Source organism: Petromyzon marinus, chromosome 2 (assembly GCF_048934315.1).
Source record: "Petromyzon marinus isolate PM22_M1 ecotype Great Lakes invasive population chromosome 2, UKy_Petmar_22M1.pri1.0, whole genome shotgun sequence".
Classification (NCBI taxonomy): Eukaryota; Metazoa; Chordata; class Hyperoartia; order Petromyzontiformes; family Petromyzontidae; genus Petromyzon; species Petromyzon marinus.
This window is the reverse complement of record NC_133668.1, coordinates 10,879,755-10,899,150: the sequence shown is the minus strand read 5'-3', so window position 1 is coordinate 10,899,150 and position 19,396 is coordinate 10,879,755. Positions and strand designations below refer to the sequence as shown.

General features: G+C 40.9%; 1 protein-coding gene across 4 annotated transcripts in view; it reads right to left on the bottom strand.

The window, feature by feature from the left end:
* Window positions 1–19,396, bottom strand: part of LOC116947701 (contactin-associated protein-like 2) — a 153,975-nt gene that overhangs the window by 86,732 nt on the left and 47,847 nt on the right. For all 4 annotated transcript variants that reach the window (XR_004403718.2, XR_004403717.2, XR_012945316.1 and 1 more), the window contains exons 3-4: window positions 15,886–16,079; window positions 3,671–3,818 (exon numbers count right to left, since the gene is read on the bottom strand). Coding sequence is in view for 1 of the 4 variants with exons in the window: in XM_032963715.2 (XP_032819606.2) it covers window positions 3,671–3,818; window positions 15,886–16,079 (342 nt within the window). In the remaining 3 variants the exon portion in view is untranslated. The remainder of the gene's footprint in view (window positions 1–3,670; window positions 3,819–15,885; window positions 16,080–19,396) is intronic.

Here is a 19,396-nt window from a genome sequence, read left to right as displayed (position 1 = left end):
GTGGATGAAAATTGTTTTTAATTAACAAAAAACTAAATGATGTAGCTCATGTTAAAAAAACCCATCGTCCCCATAATACAGGCCTCTATGAAGTAATATTCAAGGACAAGCCGGTCGCCTCAGCAGTACCTCTGCAGTTGCTGATCATTGTTATAACGCATTCGGCTAGCAAACCTTCGGGCTACCATCAAAGATTTGTTCTTGAAGCTACCCAGATATATAAACACAGAGACAATTTCAACCGAGAAGATGGGTATACGCTGAGCAATCATTGGAAGGACGTTATTGACAAAACAAAGTCGTAACTTGTGTGGTGCTTCCATTCTTCCCTGCCGTTTGGCTGTTACCTCCGACTCTCTGAGTTGCATTGTCCTGTTAGGTGCCTCTGCATTAACGGGCTGGGGTCTCACTAACATGGCCACCTCTGCTCCCTTAGCCTCGTTGTTCGATGGTTCTGGCTGTGTGATGGGCATTGTGTCTCACTGATGTGACCACCGTTGTGGTGGTTCTCTTGCGTGGACGTGCTTGCCTCAAAGCGCAGTTGGCAGCACTGCAGCTTGTGTTACACATAGACATGACATTAACTTACCAATCCCCCTAATCTCCCTGCCTAATCTCTCCCATCAACATAGTGATAATCTCCCATTATCACTGCTGTTGTGCGCATATGCAGGGATGATACTCTTATGCGGCGACGGAAGCTCATTTCATGCTAATCTCTCCCCCGATTATCTCTCTCCCTAATCTCCCCCATTAACACAACTGACGTGCTTGTGTCTGGGGATGGAATTCCTTTCCAGCTCAGACCTCACTTGCTTGCCCATCACCACATATATAACCTTGTTGTAACAGCTCTCTCGCTGGTTCAGCAGTTCCACTGCTGGATTATTTTTTCTGCCTGAGGACAACCGCTTGTGTTGTGATCGAAACGTCGTGATATTTTATTCTTTGTTTTATTTTATTTTTCTACCTACGTGACTTTACCGAAAGAACTAAAGAGTATAGTTAATTTATCTCAAATTGACAGAATGGTTAAATCACAATGGAGTCAATTATTTGAAATTCCTTACATTTTTCTCCTGTCACTGATGGCAAGTGTGAGAAATTATATTCCCTAATAGAGGGGGGTAAACTTTGAAAATATATTTGAGGGTAAACATTTGACCTTTTACTATAACCTATCAATGCTGTTATGTTAGGAGCTATTTGCTGCCTAAGCACAAGTTATACATGCTGAAGTGTTTACACACCAAGTATAGCCTTGTCATTTTTCCTGGATGTATCAACAGGTTTACTGGACCTGCAACCATAGCTCAAACGATGGAGCCAGTTTATGGGAAGAAAAATTAGTTCACATCTAGCACGGAAATACCAGATTAAAAATATATATTTGCAGGCACTCAGCTGCATTTTGAGTATCTCAAAAAATGTTGTGCCCAGAGAAAGATAAATGGACAAAACAATTTAGCAAATGGACGTCAGAGATTTTTTTCATGACGATAGTCAAAGGTAATTTCCATAACAATAAAAACGTAGTTTTGCATATTTGTATGGCGAAGGGGCAAAGGGAAGCATGCATCTTGGAGATCGTGTCTCATCCTCGCTTAGTCGAAATTTCCAATATATGGAAACTTCAAATGAGAACACTTTTCACCTCAGAATTATGAACACTGTAAATCAGTCAAATATATGCATACACAAACATGAACATTGCATCAATCATGTCACACAGAGAAAAACACATTTGTATGTTGATTGGAAGCTTTCGTGACTGCAGGAATCCATACTCTTTAGGTCTTTCGGTAAAGTCATGTAGATAGAAAAAATAATGAAAGAACACGACGTTTCGGTCGCAACACAAGCGTCCGTCATCAGGTGAGAAAGAATGACCTGCTGTTGTGGCTTTATGTAGGCACGGGAGGGGGGGGGGTTGTAGAGTCCGTGGCTGCAGGAGTTCACGGGGAGAGAGGGGAGAGTTTTTGCCAAGCTGCTTGGTGAGAAGGTGACAACAGTTGGTGCGATTATTCGCAAATGGAAGAAACACAAAAGAACTGTCAATCTCCCTCGGCCTGGGGCTCCATACAAGATCTCACCTTGTGTAGTTGCAATGATCATGAGAACGGTGAGGAATCAGCCCAGAACTACACGGGAGGATCTTGTCAATGATCTCAAGGCAGCTGGGACCATAGTCACCAAGAAAACAATTGGTAACACACTACGCCGTGAAGGGCTGAAATCCTGCAGCGCCCACAAGTTCCCCCTGCTCAAGAAAGCACATATACATGCCCGTCTGAAATTTGCCAATGAACATCTGAATGATTCAGAGGACAACTGGGTGAAAGTGTTGTGGTCAGATGAGACCAAAATGGAGCTCTTTGGCATCAACTCAACTCGCCGTGTTTGGAGGAGGAGGAATGCTGCCTATGACCCAAAAACACCATCCCCACCGTCAAACATGGAGGTGGAAACATTATGCTTTGGGGGTGTTTTTCTGCTAAGGGGACAGGACAACTTCACCGCATAAAAGGGACGATGGACGGGGCCCATGTACCGCCAAATCTTGGGTGAAAACCTCCTTCCCTCAGCCAGGGCATTGAAAATGGGTCGTGGATGGGTATTCCAGCATGACAATGACCCAAAACACACGGCAAAGGCAACAGAGGAGTGGCTCAAAAAGAAGCACATTAAGGTCCTGGAGTGGCCTAGCAGCTCCAGACCTTAATCTCATAGAAAATCTGTGGAGGGAGCTGAAGGTTCGAGTTGACAAACGTCAACCTCGAAACCTTAATGACTTGGAGAAGATCTGCAAAGAGGAGTGGGACAAAATCCCTCATGAGATGCGTGCAAACCTGGTCGCCAACTACAAGAAACGTCTGACCTCTGTGATTTCCAACAAGGGTTTTTCCACCAAGTACTAAGTCATGTTTTGCAGAGGGGTCAAATACTTATTTCCCTCATTAAAATGCAAAATCAATTTATAACATTTTTGACATGCATTTTTCTGGATTTTGTTGTTATTCTGTCTCTCACTGTTCAAATAAACCTACCATTAAAATTATAGACTGATCATTTCTTTGTCAGTGGGCAAACGTACAAAATCATCAGGGGGTCAAATACTTTATTCCCTCACTGTACAGCCGTATTGATAAGGCCCTTTTAAAAATTATGATAAATATTGCATGTAATTGACATTACAAGGATTTTTTTTTTAAACAAGTTCAACAAAGGTGCTTTTGTGTTTGCTCCACATACAATCCCAGGGGTGCAAGGTTTGCTTGGTTAACTATGGCCAGGAATCCATAAACCCTTGGTTTCCTCAAGGCAAATTTTCAAGTCATACTTATCATAACTTGGAGCCGCCTATTTTGCATTTCAATATTTTCAATAATCTTGTCATTCGTTTTTCAGCCAAAATTATTCACGTATTTTCTAAGGGCGACTGCTGGAATATTATTATCACCGGTAGAGCATACACCAAAAAGGTCAAAGTTAAAAGCATGCATTCTTAAGCTGACACATATTCATCAGCTGTTCATTTTCGCCAAGTTGTACTAATCAATTTAAAATGTCCATTGTCAAAAACCAGACAGCATCAAGATAGAGCACATCACAGTGAGAGGCATTCAGTGGAATCCTGTCCCTCTTGTAGAATCGATCATTAAACGCTCACTGTAAGGACAGCCGTACAACTCGACGCGAAGTCCAATGTGGCCCTCGGGATTCCACTCAATCGGCATGAAGCGCAGGAATCGCGTGACGATGGAGTTCTGCAGGTCGTGGCGCACGACCTTGTCAGAGTTCTTGTTGCCTGGGAACACCTGCGAGGGCACAATCACAACACAATTCCCTGCACTACAGACAGCCTCGGGCGCAACGTTACGGAGAAAAATTTAAGCATGCGAATCAATATTCTTGGGTCTTTCGGTAAAGTCACGTAGATAGGTTCAAAGAAAATAACTAAAACTAACAAAAAAGCTACGATGTTTCGATCGCAACACAAGCAGTCGTCTTCAGGAAAAGGGGGGTTTGCTTCCAAGGCAAGCTGTTTATAAGGGGTTAAAATGGGCATAGCCCAAATATCAGCAGCCAATGATAATGTAACTGTTCGGCAGCCAACTGGACGGTGGTTGGTTTTCCACCAATCAAAGGGCTGCCAGGTGAAAATTTGCATGTTAAAGAGAGATTAGCATGTTAATGGAATATCGCAGACCCACAACCAAGGAGTCGTCGTGCGAAGTGACTGTGACAGAGCAAGTTTGAAATGGGCATAAAGCACAACTAACATCGGAAGGTGGTAGGATGGGAACATCATAGCCAATTATGACTTAAACTGGTTGATAACGTCTTTCCAATGATTGCTCCGTTTGTACCCATCTTCTCAGTTGAAATTGTGTCTGTGTCTATATATATGGATGGCTTCATGAACGAATCTTTGTTGATAGCCAGTGGGGTTGCAAAGTACCTTCGTCTTAAATAAATCAATATCGTGTGAGCACACCGCATTAAAACAATGATCAGCCAGGACCAAGGTATTGGTCCTACCGTGTTTCAGATCTGCCTTATGTTCACGAACACGGTCCGAGACATGTCGCTTAGTTTCCCCAATGTAACTACTGCCGCAGACAGAGCTTAGTTTGTCGACGCCGGGGTATTGCATGTCAGGGATCACGTCCTTCACAGATGTGAGCAAATCACCTGGAGATAGTGAGATGTCCTTAATTAATGATACCAAATGAGCTGAGATGAGTACAGCTGAAGTGGTCTTACCAGTGAATGGTTGTAAGGTCTCAGACAGAAATCGGGCCAGTTTGTAGGTGGGTGAGTCTCCACCATTGACTCACCCACCTACAAACTTGGTTGCAGCTTGCGATCTTCCATTAACATGCTAATCTCTCTTTAGCATGTTAATAGTTGGTGGAAAACCAACCACCGTCGGGTTGGCTGCCGAACACTTACATTTTCATTGGCTGCTGACATTTGGGCTACACCCATTTCAAACCCTTATAAACAGTTTGCCTTGGAAGCAAACCCCCCTTTTCCTGAAGACGACCGCTTGTGTTGCGATCGAAACGTCGTAGTTTTTTGTAATTTTTGTTATATTATTTGATCCTATCTACGTGACTTTACCGAAAGACCCAAGAAAATGAATTCCTGCAGTCACGAAAGCTTTAAGTCAAGATTTCATGCGAATCAATGTTTGATAAAATCGATACCATCAGATAAAAAACAAAACTCTTGTCATTTATTTGATGCAAAAATACATGTCACAAAAAAGCGATGTCTGCATGCAGGGTTTGTTAAATGTAAGCTCTGTTTTAGTTTTAAGGACTGCATGCTTCAAGAGCATTGTCTCAGTTATCTCAGCGTGGGTGAATATGGCACTTTTCCAAGGTAACAGAGGCAACTTTAAGGTTTGTAACTCTTTGAAATACATTGCATTAATTCCTCAGCTACGGAAAAAATAGAAATTTTATTAAAGCCTTACCACGTAAAAAGGGAACCACAAATCTAGGTGAAAATCCTATTAAATTGAAAATAGCACATAGATGAAAGACATTTTATTCTATCCAAAAATATAACCATTTCAAATGTAAAGCATTTAAATAGGTATTACATTTTAATCCGTACAACGTACATTAATAGAAGATGGAATAGGTGTGTATAGAAAACTGACAAATTGCATTGACAGGGTGCTTTAAAGACACAAAGGGTGAGCAGGATTGCAAACCGAATGCACACAATGGTACAGTTTGTGTTTGACCTCTGCGCTATGACAAGGTTACATTATAGAAATGTAGAATAGGTGAATAACGTAAGTCATACACATTTTGCTCATCTTTATGCAAGTTGAGGTATTTACCTTACTAAGGAAACACATGTTAATTACAGTATGTGTGTATATAGTTGCCTGTAAATGCAATATCACAGAGGCTCCAACCGCCCCACGCAACCATTTTTCTTCATTTACGAGACTGGTGATTGCTTTAGATGAGATATAAATTTAAAAGGACCGCAGGGGTGGGGCAGTTAATTTCTGTTTAAACAGGGTATGTCTGCATTAAATATTGCACTCGTGTTTAACCCCTTGCTTGCCTAAGCACAATTGCGTAATCACTGTGAAGAACTCGGGCAGTCTTTGTCAACAGGTGACATTATATGAAAACATGTGCCACTATTAGTTGTAAATATTGCGAATATGCACTGTGCGGCATTGTTAACGTTCAAAAGTCAATTTTTATTTATTTATTCTGTTAAATATCTGCGTGATAGAGAACAAAAAGTTACTTTGAGAATGAATAATTACATTAATAAATTTACCCAGCTTTCAGTATAATATTTTTAAATAGTAATTTTCGAAATGTACATGTGGGGTGGAATATAATGATAATATATACTTTGAAAAAAATCACCACATCTTTCTTTAATTTTATGAGAAAATTTTAAATGGTAAAAATGCTCATAAGGATTTCTTGTAACAGCACATGAAATGAATCACAGAGTACTTTTATCATATCCGGGCAGCTGTTTTTTTACATTGCAATAATTTCCATCTAATTTACTCTTCAGGAGAACACAAAGTTCATACACAATGGCTCTGTCTCACAATTCCATTGTTTTTTTATATATATTTTGCAAACTATTCAAACAACGTCTTTGTTTTGCATGTTAATAAAATTAGACAATTTTTATTTAAACATCAAGCCCTGCTATGAAATGGCATGTTTAACATTTATCACAGCAGTGAGCCGATATAAGTAGGTTTTCCACGGCTGTCATGTTGCTCATAAAATGCAATTGTCCTTTTTTATGCCCTTGGCAGATGCTGAACACGGACCACTATTTATTTCTTAGTTAATGTATCCCTGTACCTTTAGCTTTGTCTCATTTTTCCAAGTAACGGATGTCTGAAGTTGATTAAAGATGACGTGAGATTGCTGAAGAGAATTATCTTCCACTTGATGTTACAAATAGTAATTGTAACTAGCATCATCAGGCGACAGCCAGATTTGTGGATGAATAGAGGGATAAATGTGATGTCGTCACTTGTGAGCCCCTCACGTGTGAAGACCGGGGCGAGGGGGGGGTTAATGAATGCCTCTATTTAAGATCAAAACAGGAGGATTTCTCCACAAATCAGGCTGTCGCCTGATGATGCTAGTTGTAATTACTGGCGAAACGTCGTACTCAGATTGTAAATGCTGTGGATTCACTCTCCAACACAGCTAGTAACGCATTTGAATGTTCTCTTTACGTGGAAAAACCTTACCATTTGCCTGTGTCGGGTGGTGGCGGGTTTAACGACACATTTATATTTACGTGATCTAACCCAAAAAAACTTGTATTATGGATAATATTGGTCGTGAAAGCTTTTAAACCTTTTAAACTGATATTCTGCTGTGTTTTCCAGAGGATGCCCGCCAAGGAGATGGAGCAATGAAATTAGCTCATGGGTCGGTTGTAGGTGGATTGTTACTTCGCAAGACTGTGAGAGATGACAACACCTTGGAAAGGGCTTTATCCAACAGTGGATAGATCAATGCTAATAATGCTGACGATTATATTATAAGCAAAGGCAATATGCAAAAAATGCATTTTTAAATCCAAAAATCATAACCCCGCCATGGTATGTTCGAAGTATACTGTATAGCAAATAATGTATTCACTGGAAAATGGGTATGGCTTTGCAGAATTGCAAACTACTAAGTAGAATTAGTTAAAAATCTCATTAAAGTTATGAGGGAATGGCACGTAAGTAACTTAAAGTAATAAGGGAGTGTCTTTAGATCACTTTAATTTTGTAAGCAGAAATCTTGGAACATTAACTTATATTTTAAGAATCATATTTGCAAAAAATGATTTTACATGGAAAATCCCTTGGAGATGGATGATATTGTTTGCAAGGGTGTCCGGGGTATATGGTATGATATTTTAAGAGAAAAAAATATTGAATGCATAAAAAATACAGTATATTAATTGATGCATAAGTAGACACATAATATAACACAAAATACAGCATATTCATTCACTTGAGCTTAATAATATATGTGGCTTCAGGTAGTACTTTAATCTCAACAGCAGCTAAATGTTCACTCTCAAACTGGTCCAATGTATTGCAGTCTCCAGGTACGGTAAATCTATGTGTGACAAAGCCATAACCTTCACTGCCCTTTGGATAATTAAAACTGATGAAATGCACCCGATAAAAAGTCTAGACTCGTCATTTAAGTTTTCGCTCTACTTATGTTAACTGCACCCTTGGGCTGCTTTCTATTTTCATTAAGATGGAAGCCAAGGTGTGTCAGAAAGTACAAAATGCACAGTTAATAACAATTGCAGAGTAAAATATGACAATGCAATATTTTAAGCAGAGAACTTTGAAAGGATTGTTAACCAATAACACTTTGTAACAAAAACTTTCCTGGGTGGTACGGGGCCGTCCATAAAAGTCAGACCCTCCCTCAAATATGACGTCGCAAAATTCTGCCCCCCCAAAAAAAAGAACATGCTTCAAATCGCTTTAAACTATTGTCATTGTAGTGCGTATTTAATGTGGCGCTGCACTTTGATGTTGTAAGAGAAAACATTTATTAAAAAGTCTATTTAATTAATTCGAACGCGTTGTCTATATTTATTTAAAGTTGCGCATTTTGATGTGAAGTCACATTTCTCAACCCCCCCCCCCGTCACACATCGTCAAAAATGTCTGACCCTCCCCCCCCCTAGGTGCGTCATTTATGGACGGCCCCTAAGTGTTATTTCGTAATTGCTTATGCCTAAAAAGTATATAAAATGCCTATTATTCCCCACAAATTTTGCTTTTGTGACCTGGACAGTGATATTTTGAAATGTACCTATTTTCAATGAGAAAACAGGAGAATTTGTGTATTTTCGTTCACGTAAAGTCAGAAAAAACAACATATGAATCAAAATTTACCTGTATTTATACTAAAGTAATACAAAAATTACTACAAAAGATTTAGAAGTGAGTAGTTTTTCGAGATTTACGATTATACTGTAAATCAATTTCACGAATCAGCCCCCAAATGTAGTCTCCCATCATGTTCTCGTTATACTGTCCTTGGTAGCGGCGTTCAAAGTCCAGTATATCCTGGTGGAAGTGCTCGCCTTGCTCCTCCGAGTACGCTCCCATGTTCTCCTTGAATTTATCAAGATGAGCATCAAGGATATGGACTTTGAGGGACATCCTACAGCCCATTGTGCCATAGTTATTCACCAGAGTCTCCACCAGCTCTACATAGTTTTCAACCTTGTGATTGCCCAGGAAGCCACGAACCACTGCGACAAAGCTGTCCCAACCTGCTTCTCCTTACTAGTGAGCTTCTTGGGGAATTCATTGCACTCCAGGATCTTATTTATCTGTGGTCTAACAAAGACACCGGCTTTGACCTTTGCCTCAGACAGCTTAGGGAAGAAGCCTTGAAGGTACTTGAAGGCTGCCGACTCCTTATCTACAGCTCTGACAAATCGTTTCATAAGGCCCAATTTGATGTGCAGTGGTGGCATCAGCACCTTCCGGGGGTCCACCAGTGGCTCCCACTTGACGTTGTTCCTTCCCACAGATAACTTGGTCCGCTGTGGCCAGTCCCGGCTGTGGTAGTGCGCCTTGGTGTCCCTGCTGTCCCAAAGGCAAAGATAGCAGGGAAACTTTGTAAAACCGCCTTGGAGACCCATCAGAAATTCCACCATTTTGAAGTCTCCAATGACCTCCCAGCTATACTCATAATACTTCAAGGCGTCGAGCAACGTCTTGATGCTGTTGTAATCCTCTTTGAGGTGCACCGAGTGAGCCAGGGAAATAGACGGGTACTTGTTACCATTATAGAGCAGCACGGCTTTGAGGCTCCTGAATAAGCTGTCAGTGAAGAGGCGCCACTCATTCTGGTTACAGGCGATTCTGATTGCCTCGAACAGACTGGTCACATTGCGGCCGAAGCATAACACGCATCTTAATGGGTCAAGAAGCTGCAAAAAGGTTAGTGACACTTCCTCTGATCTGCGACTTGCACACTTTCATCCAACAAGTTCCACTGCTTGAGCCCAGATGTCAAAAGCTCGGTATTGGACTTGGTGAAATCAAGATCTCTGATCAAGTCGTTGAGGTATTTTTGGTTGGGGTAGTATGGGTTTCTCTCCTCAGCTCCACCTCTGAAATTGTCATCTGGATCTACGTCTTCCATGGTTTCTAACTTGCTGCTCTCTTCTAAAGACGGCTGCTCTCTCTCCAGAGGAGTGGGTACGGAGAGCTCATGGCAGTGTGGCACCGGGGCGATGGATGAAGGAAGGTCCGGATACGTGATACCAGGTGCATCCTTGCCAGTCCGACGTTTGGAAGGGTCCACCATTCAGAAGAAGCAGTTGCTTGAGTGGTCAGTGGGTTCCCGCCAAATTCTTGGGATAGCGAACTTCATGGCTCTCTTTTCCCCTCTGTAGCATCCTACAAAAATACATTTATTTCACCCATGACTAATGTGTAAGAGATCCTCACAACATTTTTCATATAGGATATATTTTTTTCAATAACATTGAAAATTGTAAAACATTTTAAAATTAAAAACTTTTACAATTTTACATATTAGTACAAATTTTATAACGTAAAATTACGAGCAACAATTCTCCATCTTACCTTCCAGAGTTTTTTTTTGCAATGCTCACAGGTGAAATGAGGTGCCCAGGGTTTGTCTTGATCCCGGACAGGCATGCCGAAATATGCCTTGTAGGCCTCACACATCTTAGCAGATGCTTCCAGAGAGTACTTTTTCGCTCTTGTCTTGATAAATTAGCCGCAGACAGCAAAATGTGTCTGCCGGATGGTTGCAGCCTCTTGATGCCATCTCAAAAAAATGCAGATATGTATCTACTGAGGCAGCTGGAACTAAACTTAACTGATGGGCTTAAGGCCCCTGTATTAATGCTACTATTTATATTATACTACTATTTATATGACTGGAAAGTTCAGGAATGTCCTAGAAGTTACTCCAAGTTTACTCAGCACTGAATCTATCTGGAATGTTCTGGAAAATAAGTAAATTTCAAAATATCACTGTCCTGATCACAAAAGCAAAGTTTGTGGGGAATAATAGGCATTTTCTGTACTTTTGAGGCATGAGCAATTTGTAAATAACACTTACTACCCAGGAACAAAACAAATCTGTTACATAGTGTAATCTCTGACTTTAATGACATCAGCTAGCCTTAAATGAACAAATACCTGCAAGCTTAAGTACATTTAAAAAAACACGTATGAAAATGAAGAAGTTGAGGCACAACCGTTTATTAATTTAGAGTAAACTTTAATATGGTGTGTTATGAATAAACGTTGACATTATAATAAGCCTTCTTATTAAAACCATTCAATCAGAACACAATTTAAAATACGAATTGACAATAGTTTGTTTAATTTATAATTAATTGAAAGGTAATTGGAATTAAACAATGGTCATGTAACACAATTTCCTCAGTGATAAAATAATAAACCTGATACTGCATAGCCAAGATGCTTAAAATGTTAGAGCGTAAATAAAGCAACATAATAAGCAACCACTTTGAAAAACCTTTTAAGGCAGACAATGTGTTCATAAAATAGAGAATGAGTTTTGCATTTCATCTAGATATTGCGCCGTAACAAGGAGCTGTGGGCAGCTGACCCACCACGCTCACGGGCCAACAGGAGTGGGGGCTGAGGGGGAGGGGGACCCCCCCCACCACTTCCTAAGACCCCTATAGATAAGAGCCTTCCCCCCCCCCCCCCCGTGACCGGAGGTTGACACCCCAGAGCCCCCAGAGATGGGGACTGAGGGGGAGGGGGACCCCCCCCCACCACTTCCCCCTTAAGATAAGACTTTTCAGAAAGTTCTAGGGGGGGGGGCATGAAGGGAGGGGTGACCCTGACCTGGGGATAAAAGGGCAGCCCTCGGGACGATCGAGGCAGTACTCACCAACTCAAGCTTGAAGACATCTGAAGATCTGAAAACTGGGACAGCACCTGGGGGACGCTCAACCGAGGCTCTCGTTAGAGCCGATGTGAAAGAACTAAATATAAACTGCATCAATATAATCAATGTACTCAATATATTCTCCAATAAGCTGAACTATTAACATAAAGTAACTGGGTGTACAGTACACTATATAATGAATACCATATAGTAAACTGATAAAAAACTAAAATATAAACTATATCAATATTATCAATAAACTCAAGATCCAGGTCCGATTCAACACAGTACATAAAATTCGTGATATGGTCCCGTCTGTAAAAGATGTGGTTCCAGACATACACTACCCGGGCATCTACAATCTAAGTTGCCTCTGTGGTAGCAGTTACATTGGAGAAACCAAACGACGTGAACATAAAGCAGACTTGAAACACGGTAGGACGAACACCTCAGCCGTGGCAGATCACTGTTATAATTCAGTGGGCTCACATGACATTGACTTCTCCAAAACGGAGGTTCTCTGCAAGCCATCCGGCTACCATGAGAGATTCGTTCATGAGGCCATCCACATATACAAACACAGAGACAATTTGAACGAGAAGATGGATTATGGCTTAGTAATCATTGGAAAGACGTGATACACCATTTCGGTTCTTGATTGATTGTATTTTACAGTGACTTTCAGACCGCAGTCCATTCGCTGGCACTGCCTCTTAGTACCTTTCACACGACGGTCAATAGTATGGTTTATAGCATATTGTATAATAATAAATAGTATAACAGTGTAATGTTTAACATAATTCATAAGGCAATATATAGTATCCTAATTGTATAGTGAATATACAGCAGTGTGGTATACAGTAGGGTTGGTAGAATAATACATAGTGTAATATTACAAGTCTAATATTTTTATAGTCTAAAGTATAGGGTAGTGTATAGTAACGCATTGTATAATTCAATGGTGGGGTTTGTCTATGGCGGTGTATATTACGGTGTATAGCCGTGTAATGTAGAAAAAAGTTTAGTTGGAGGCATATCAATATAATGCATAATGTTAGAGCTTACATTGGGCTGTGTATACGATATCATACAATGTAGTTTAGGTTGGAAGATATAATATTGTAATGTATAGTAGTAGTTTATAGCATAGTTGTAACGCAACACAGGACAGAGCAGCGCATCGTGGCTGTTTCTCTCTCTCTCTCTCCCTCCTCCTCTGTTCCGAGCATAGATGGACTCGTCCGTCTGAACAAAGCTCGTCGCTTTCCGTGGTGCTAACGTTGAGGAAAAAATACAAAATAAACCACCACTTTTTTCAACATAGAATTGTAATGTATGACTTATTGTTAGTAGCTCAGCTGATTGGAGAGTATATTGAGTTTATTGATAATATTGATATAGTTTATATTTTAGTTTTTTTATCAGTTTACTATATGGTATTCATTATATAGTGTACTGTATACCCAGTTACTTTATGTTAATAGCTCAACTTATTGGATAATATATTGATTACATTGACTATATTGATGTAGTTTCTATTTAGTTCTTTCACATCTGTTTATTGTATGATAGTTGGGTAGTTGCAGTTATTTAGCGTCAATATACTAAATGCCTCTGTTGATATGTAAACTCTGACTTTAACATAGCTACTTCCGTGACCAGTTACATGCTAATCCCTCACACTAACATCATGCTAATCTCCCAGTTACATGCTAATTTCTGACTTTAACATCCTGCTAATCTCTCACATTAACACAGCTACTATAATGCTAAATTCTTCTGTTGATATGTAAACTCCTTTGTCAAGGCGCTCTGTTCCTCCCACCCAGCTTAAAATACGCTGCCAAGCTTAGCAGTGTTCATTGGAGCGCCGTCTTTCCGACAGCTCTGTTTCTTCACCTGAGGAAGGCTACTTGTGTTGTGGCCGAAACGTCATGAGAATTTTATTTTATTATGTTTAATTTTTATTATTTTATTATTTTCCCTTCTACGTGACTTTACCGAAAGAACCAAGAAGATGAATCCCTGCAGTCACGAAAGCTTTAAATCGAAAGTCTATAATCACTCAGTCAGGCCTCATAATAAGGCAAAGTGAAACTTTACAAACTGTGAAAGTGACATATCGAATGACTGCTGGCTCCCAATACAAGGTAAATTGAGCTAGACTTTCTCTGATTATGTATGAAAAGCATCTAATTGGGTTTCATTCAAATTTATTACAAATCCACAGGGCTGCGATGAACTTCGGTTGACCAGCTGATATCATTAAAATCAGTTTATTATTGGTTAATGTATCTCATGTAATTATATCGAGATACGAAGCAAGCGATTTCTGGACATCATTCTTCATACCAAATATGTCTTCCCTGATACCAAATGAGTCCTTGAAGGCTAACTAATTTCTGGCTCATCGTTTAAACACCATACACATCTGGGATTTGCCGCATATGTACTAGATATGAAAGCCTTTAAAATAATTCTGCACCACAATGTGACGCTCGCATTGTGTTGTATACTAATCACTTTAAGCTTTAACAAATGTTTTCCAATGATAAGCAATACATCTCACATCTGCGAACAGTGTCAGCAGCTATATCAAGAAAAACAAATCCGTGTCTATATGAGGGGTTTTTAACACTTAAGGACTGTTATTGCAATGTGTAGCAGTTATATTTGTGTTTACACAGTTGACATTCATAGAGTATATAAGATAAGAATGGTAACATTGAATTATTTTGACGCACTAATATTTCTGGTTAAATTATTTTTTCTGTAACTTCGTACTTTAGTAATAGGTTTTACCCTTTTAACTGGCACAAAAAAACTGACACCTTTATTCAAGGCATCATGTCTGCAATAACCACAACACAAGCAGTCAAAATGCAAACAAAAAGACAACTCTGATAATAATATGCACTGTCCTTGAATTTGAATGGTCCACACCCGAGACGGCTTTCTTTAGAGCCTAGTCTCCACTGGTGTTGGACCAGAAGACGCCAAAAGGCGTACAGCTCAAAAACAGCACACTATCAGAGTATTGAGGGCTCGGGGTGAGCATTTACATTATGAGACCTCCTTTGCCAGTAAAAAGATATAGTAATAGGTTTTACCCTTTTAACTGGCACAAAAAACTGACACCTTTATTCAAGGCATCATCATATTATTATCAGAGTTGTCTTTTTGTTTGCATTTTGACTGCTTGTGTTGCGGTTATTGCAGACATGATGCCTTGAATAAAGGTGTCAGTTTTTTGTGCCAGTTAAAAGGGTAAAACCTATTACTAAATCTTGTTATTGGCAAAGGAGGTCTCATAATGTAAACTTCGTACTTTGTATTTTTAAAAATATATTTTCCTTGTATATTTTCAAAAGACACTCATCTCAACCAGCTCTTAATTGGTTATGAAGGCCATCTACAAATTTTACTTTAAACCCGTGTATAACTTCTTACATTTCTTCATAAAAATCATCATTAACAGCCATGATCAATTCACTGTTGGATGGAGGCCTCCCCAAACCATCGCCATCCTCCACTATCCTGCAATACAACAATCCGCCGAGCACTTGCACATACATCAGTTGACTTCATCGCTGCATCTCCACGGCAGATGTCGTGTCTTGTCATCGTGGAAAAATTAATTCACATGTTAGCTTTCATGCCAATAGTTATCCTTCATGTCAAACCAAAAAGCAACAACACATGTATCAAAATAACAGGCGACGTTTTAGGAAATGGCCCTTTTTCATAGCACAGGAAGAAGGGTCATTGCCCAATACGTCATATTTGACATGTTTATGTCCTTTTAAGCCACAATCTTATTGACGAATGTTGAGTTTTATGTCATTTGTGGTTGTGCACCACTGTCGACGCGATGTCACTAGATCATTTGTTAAATGTGGCCAAACAAAGTGGTTGTGGACTGTGCACAAACCCAAGCGTTTCCGTCCTCCTGGTACTGCCTCCAGTTCCTCGCCGAGTCTCCATAGAGCAGTAGGTAGCTGGACGCCCAGTCCGAGCTGCCATAGAGGCCTTGAGTGGCGAGCGCCGTGACCTCCGCTCGGCCAGACAGCTCCAGCTGTAGCCAGGGTGTCTGGTCGTTGTGTGCAGGGGTCCAGCCGCCTGCACCTGTGGAATCGTGTGTGCACGTGCGTGGAGGGGAGCAGTAGTGCAATGGTCAGCGCACTGCGCTACGAACCCGGTGACCCGAGTTCGATGCCGCTTACGGTCAACACCAGTGACGATCATCTGAACCAGTCCTGGGCATCCCCTAGGTCGCAGGGTTTCCTCTAGGTCAACTCAGCCATAAACAAATGTGTATACCTGATTCAGTGTATAAACATCAGGACGAGGGAGACATAGGTGGCCAGACGTATCGCTGGCCACACAACCCCTTTGTGTGCCATGTCAGCCTTAATAGGTAGTTGCTAATAGTACTTGTCCATATGGATATTTGAGATAGTTGTATTTATGTGTGTAGGTCTGTGTCTCGGCCTCCCTGTATGCGCGTTGCACCACTATCCGAGTAGTTAACCTCGCATTCAATAAATCGTCAGAGCAATGGTGAACATCTGACTCTAACGTATTTAATAAATGAGCATTAATGAACATAAATGAGTTTCGATGAGCATCAATAAGTTTCAATGACTTTCAACGAGGTAAAACTGATGGAAAAACAGAACACAAAATACAGCATCCATTAATACTTGCAATATCAATCAAATGAATGAACACTGCAGCATCGTAACATTGTCTTAGATAACATGAATCTCAACAATAGGTCCTGGATGGACCAGGCACCTACATTAGCACTGATAAGCTAGACAAGAGAATAAGCTGATGTGTTAAATAAGGTCACTTTAGTTTAAAACGTAGGCTTTCGCGACCAGTATTATTCATATTTTTGGTTCTTTCGGTAAAGTCACGTAGATAGAAAATAAAAAGAATGAAATAAAAATTAATTAAATAAAAAATGCAAATAAAAATAATAAATTGAAAATAATAAAGGCAAAAAAACCCACAATGTTTCGATCGCAACACAAGCAGTCTGCATCAGGCGGACAGAAAGAGAGGGCAAGCCTCCAAATGCAACTGCTTATAAGGGTTTACAAAGTGAGTGGGCGGGGGACGAGAGTTGGGAGGAGGAGCGAGTCAGCCAGTGCTAATGTAGGAGTAGACAATGGGGGAGTCAAAAAGTATTATTCGTAATAAAGGTTTATGGGTTAGATCGCGTTATTTATGAATGTGTCTCAACCCTCCACCACCCGGCACAGCCAATCAGTAAAAAAATGAGTCACATTGACAAAAGACAAATAATTCACTACATTAGCCCACCGGTGTGTACAACGTTTTGCTGGAAATTACATCCAGCATCTTCGAGCGATTTGCCAGAATAGTGAAGCCATCCACTTCTAACTATAGGGTGCACGTACTAGTATAGGGTTGGTAGATACTTATTTAATAGCACTTAGATACTATTATTATAGAGCTGGAAGGGGGATAGTGGGGGGGCGGGGGTAGCGGCCCAGCCCCCAGCCTGCCAAGGTGCCACCTCGGCCGGCTGGGCAATCTAGACGAGGCCGGGGGCTCTGCACGGGAATAGGCCTCACGATAGCACTCTGTCAAGTTAGTAGATGTGCTATAGAGTCGATATATATTGCTATAGTCAGCATGTACTACTTTGATAGCAGGTACCACCACAGTCAGTATGCACTGCTGAAGTGATAGCAGGAACCACCACAGTCGGTATGCAATGCTGTAATTAAAGCAGGTACCACCACAGTCATTATGCACTGCTGTAGTGAAAGCAGGTTCCACCAAAGTCGGTATGCACTGCTGTAGTCATAGCAGGTACCACCACAGTCAGTATGCGCTGCTGCAGTGATAGCAGGTACCACCAGTTATTAGGCAGTGATGTCGTGATAGCTGCATCCACCACACTCTGTATGCACTGCTGTAGTTAAAGGAGGCACCACCACATTCAGTATGCACTGCTGTAGTGATACCAGGTGCCACCGCAGTCAGCATGTACTGCTGTCGTGAAAGCAGGTTCCACAAAAGTCGGTATGCACTGCTGTAGTCATATAAGGCACCACCAAAGTCAGTATGCACTGCTGTAGTGATAGCAGGTATCCACCACAGTTATTATGCACTGCTGCAGTGATAGCAAGTTCCACCAGTCAGTATGCACTGCTGCAGTGATATCAAATTCCACCATAGTCAGTATGCACTACTGTAGTGAAAGAAGGTTCACCAAAGTCGGTATGCACTGCTGGAGTCATAGTAGGTACCACCACAGTCGGTATGTCCTGCTGTAGTGAAAGCAGGTACCACCAAAGTCGGTATGCACTGCTGTAGTGATAGCAGGAACCACCACAGTGGGTATGCACTGCTGTAGTTAAAGCAGGTACCACCACACTCAGTATGCACTGCTGCCCTGATAGCAGGTATCCCCACAGTCAGTACGCACAGCTGTAGTGATAGCAGGTACTACCACAGTCAGTATGCACTGCTGTGTTGAAAGCAGGAACCAACAAAGTCGGTATGCACTGCAGTAGTGATAGCAAGAACACCACAGTGGGTATGCACTGCTATAGTTAAAGCAGGTACCACCAAAGTCAGGATACACTGCTGCAGTGATAACAGGTTCTACCACTGTCGGTTTGAACAGCTGCAGTGACAGGAGGTACCACCACAGTTGGTATGCACTGCTGTAGTGATAGCAGGTACCACCACAGTCGATATGTACTGTTCTAGTGATAGCAGGTAGAACCACAGTTAGTATGCACTGCTGTAGTGAAAGCAGGTTCACCAAAGTCGGTATGCACTGCTGGAGTCATAGCAGGTACCACCACAGTCGGTATGCACTGCTGTAGTGATAGCAGGTTCCACCACAGTCGGTATGCACTCCTGTAGTGTTAGTAGATAATGCTATGGAGTTGGTAGATACTATTACTATACAGTCAGTAGATATTACTACAGTCAGTAGCTACTGCTATAGTCAGTAGATACTAAAATGGAGTCAGTAGATACTGCTATAGAGTTAGTAGTTACTACTGTAGTCAGTGGATACTAGTATAGAGTCAGCAGATACTACTATAGAGTTAGTAGTTACTGCTATCGAGTCGGTAGATACTACTTACTCTATTGTATGTAGGGTGTGTAGGTGCATATATACCTACGCGGGGGGTAAAACTATTTTTTTAGGGGGGGAGGTCGACAATTTTCGGAAACCTTTCATATCAACTATTTACCCCCCACTTTCTATAACTTTTTAGACTTCTGCAAGCCTCTCATCATTTTGTTGGTGGAGAAATGGACAAACGGCCCATCAGGCTTTCACAATAGCTTAGTATCTGTGTATGTATATGTAATGTTTTTAAGATAAGTTTTTAAATATATTTTTCGGCGGGGAAAAGTCGATTACTTCCCGCTAGTCTTACCTA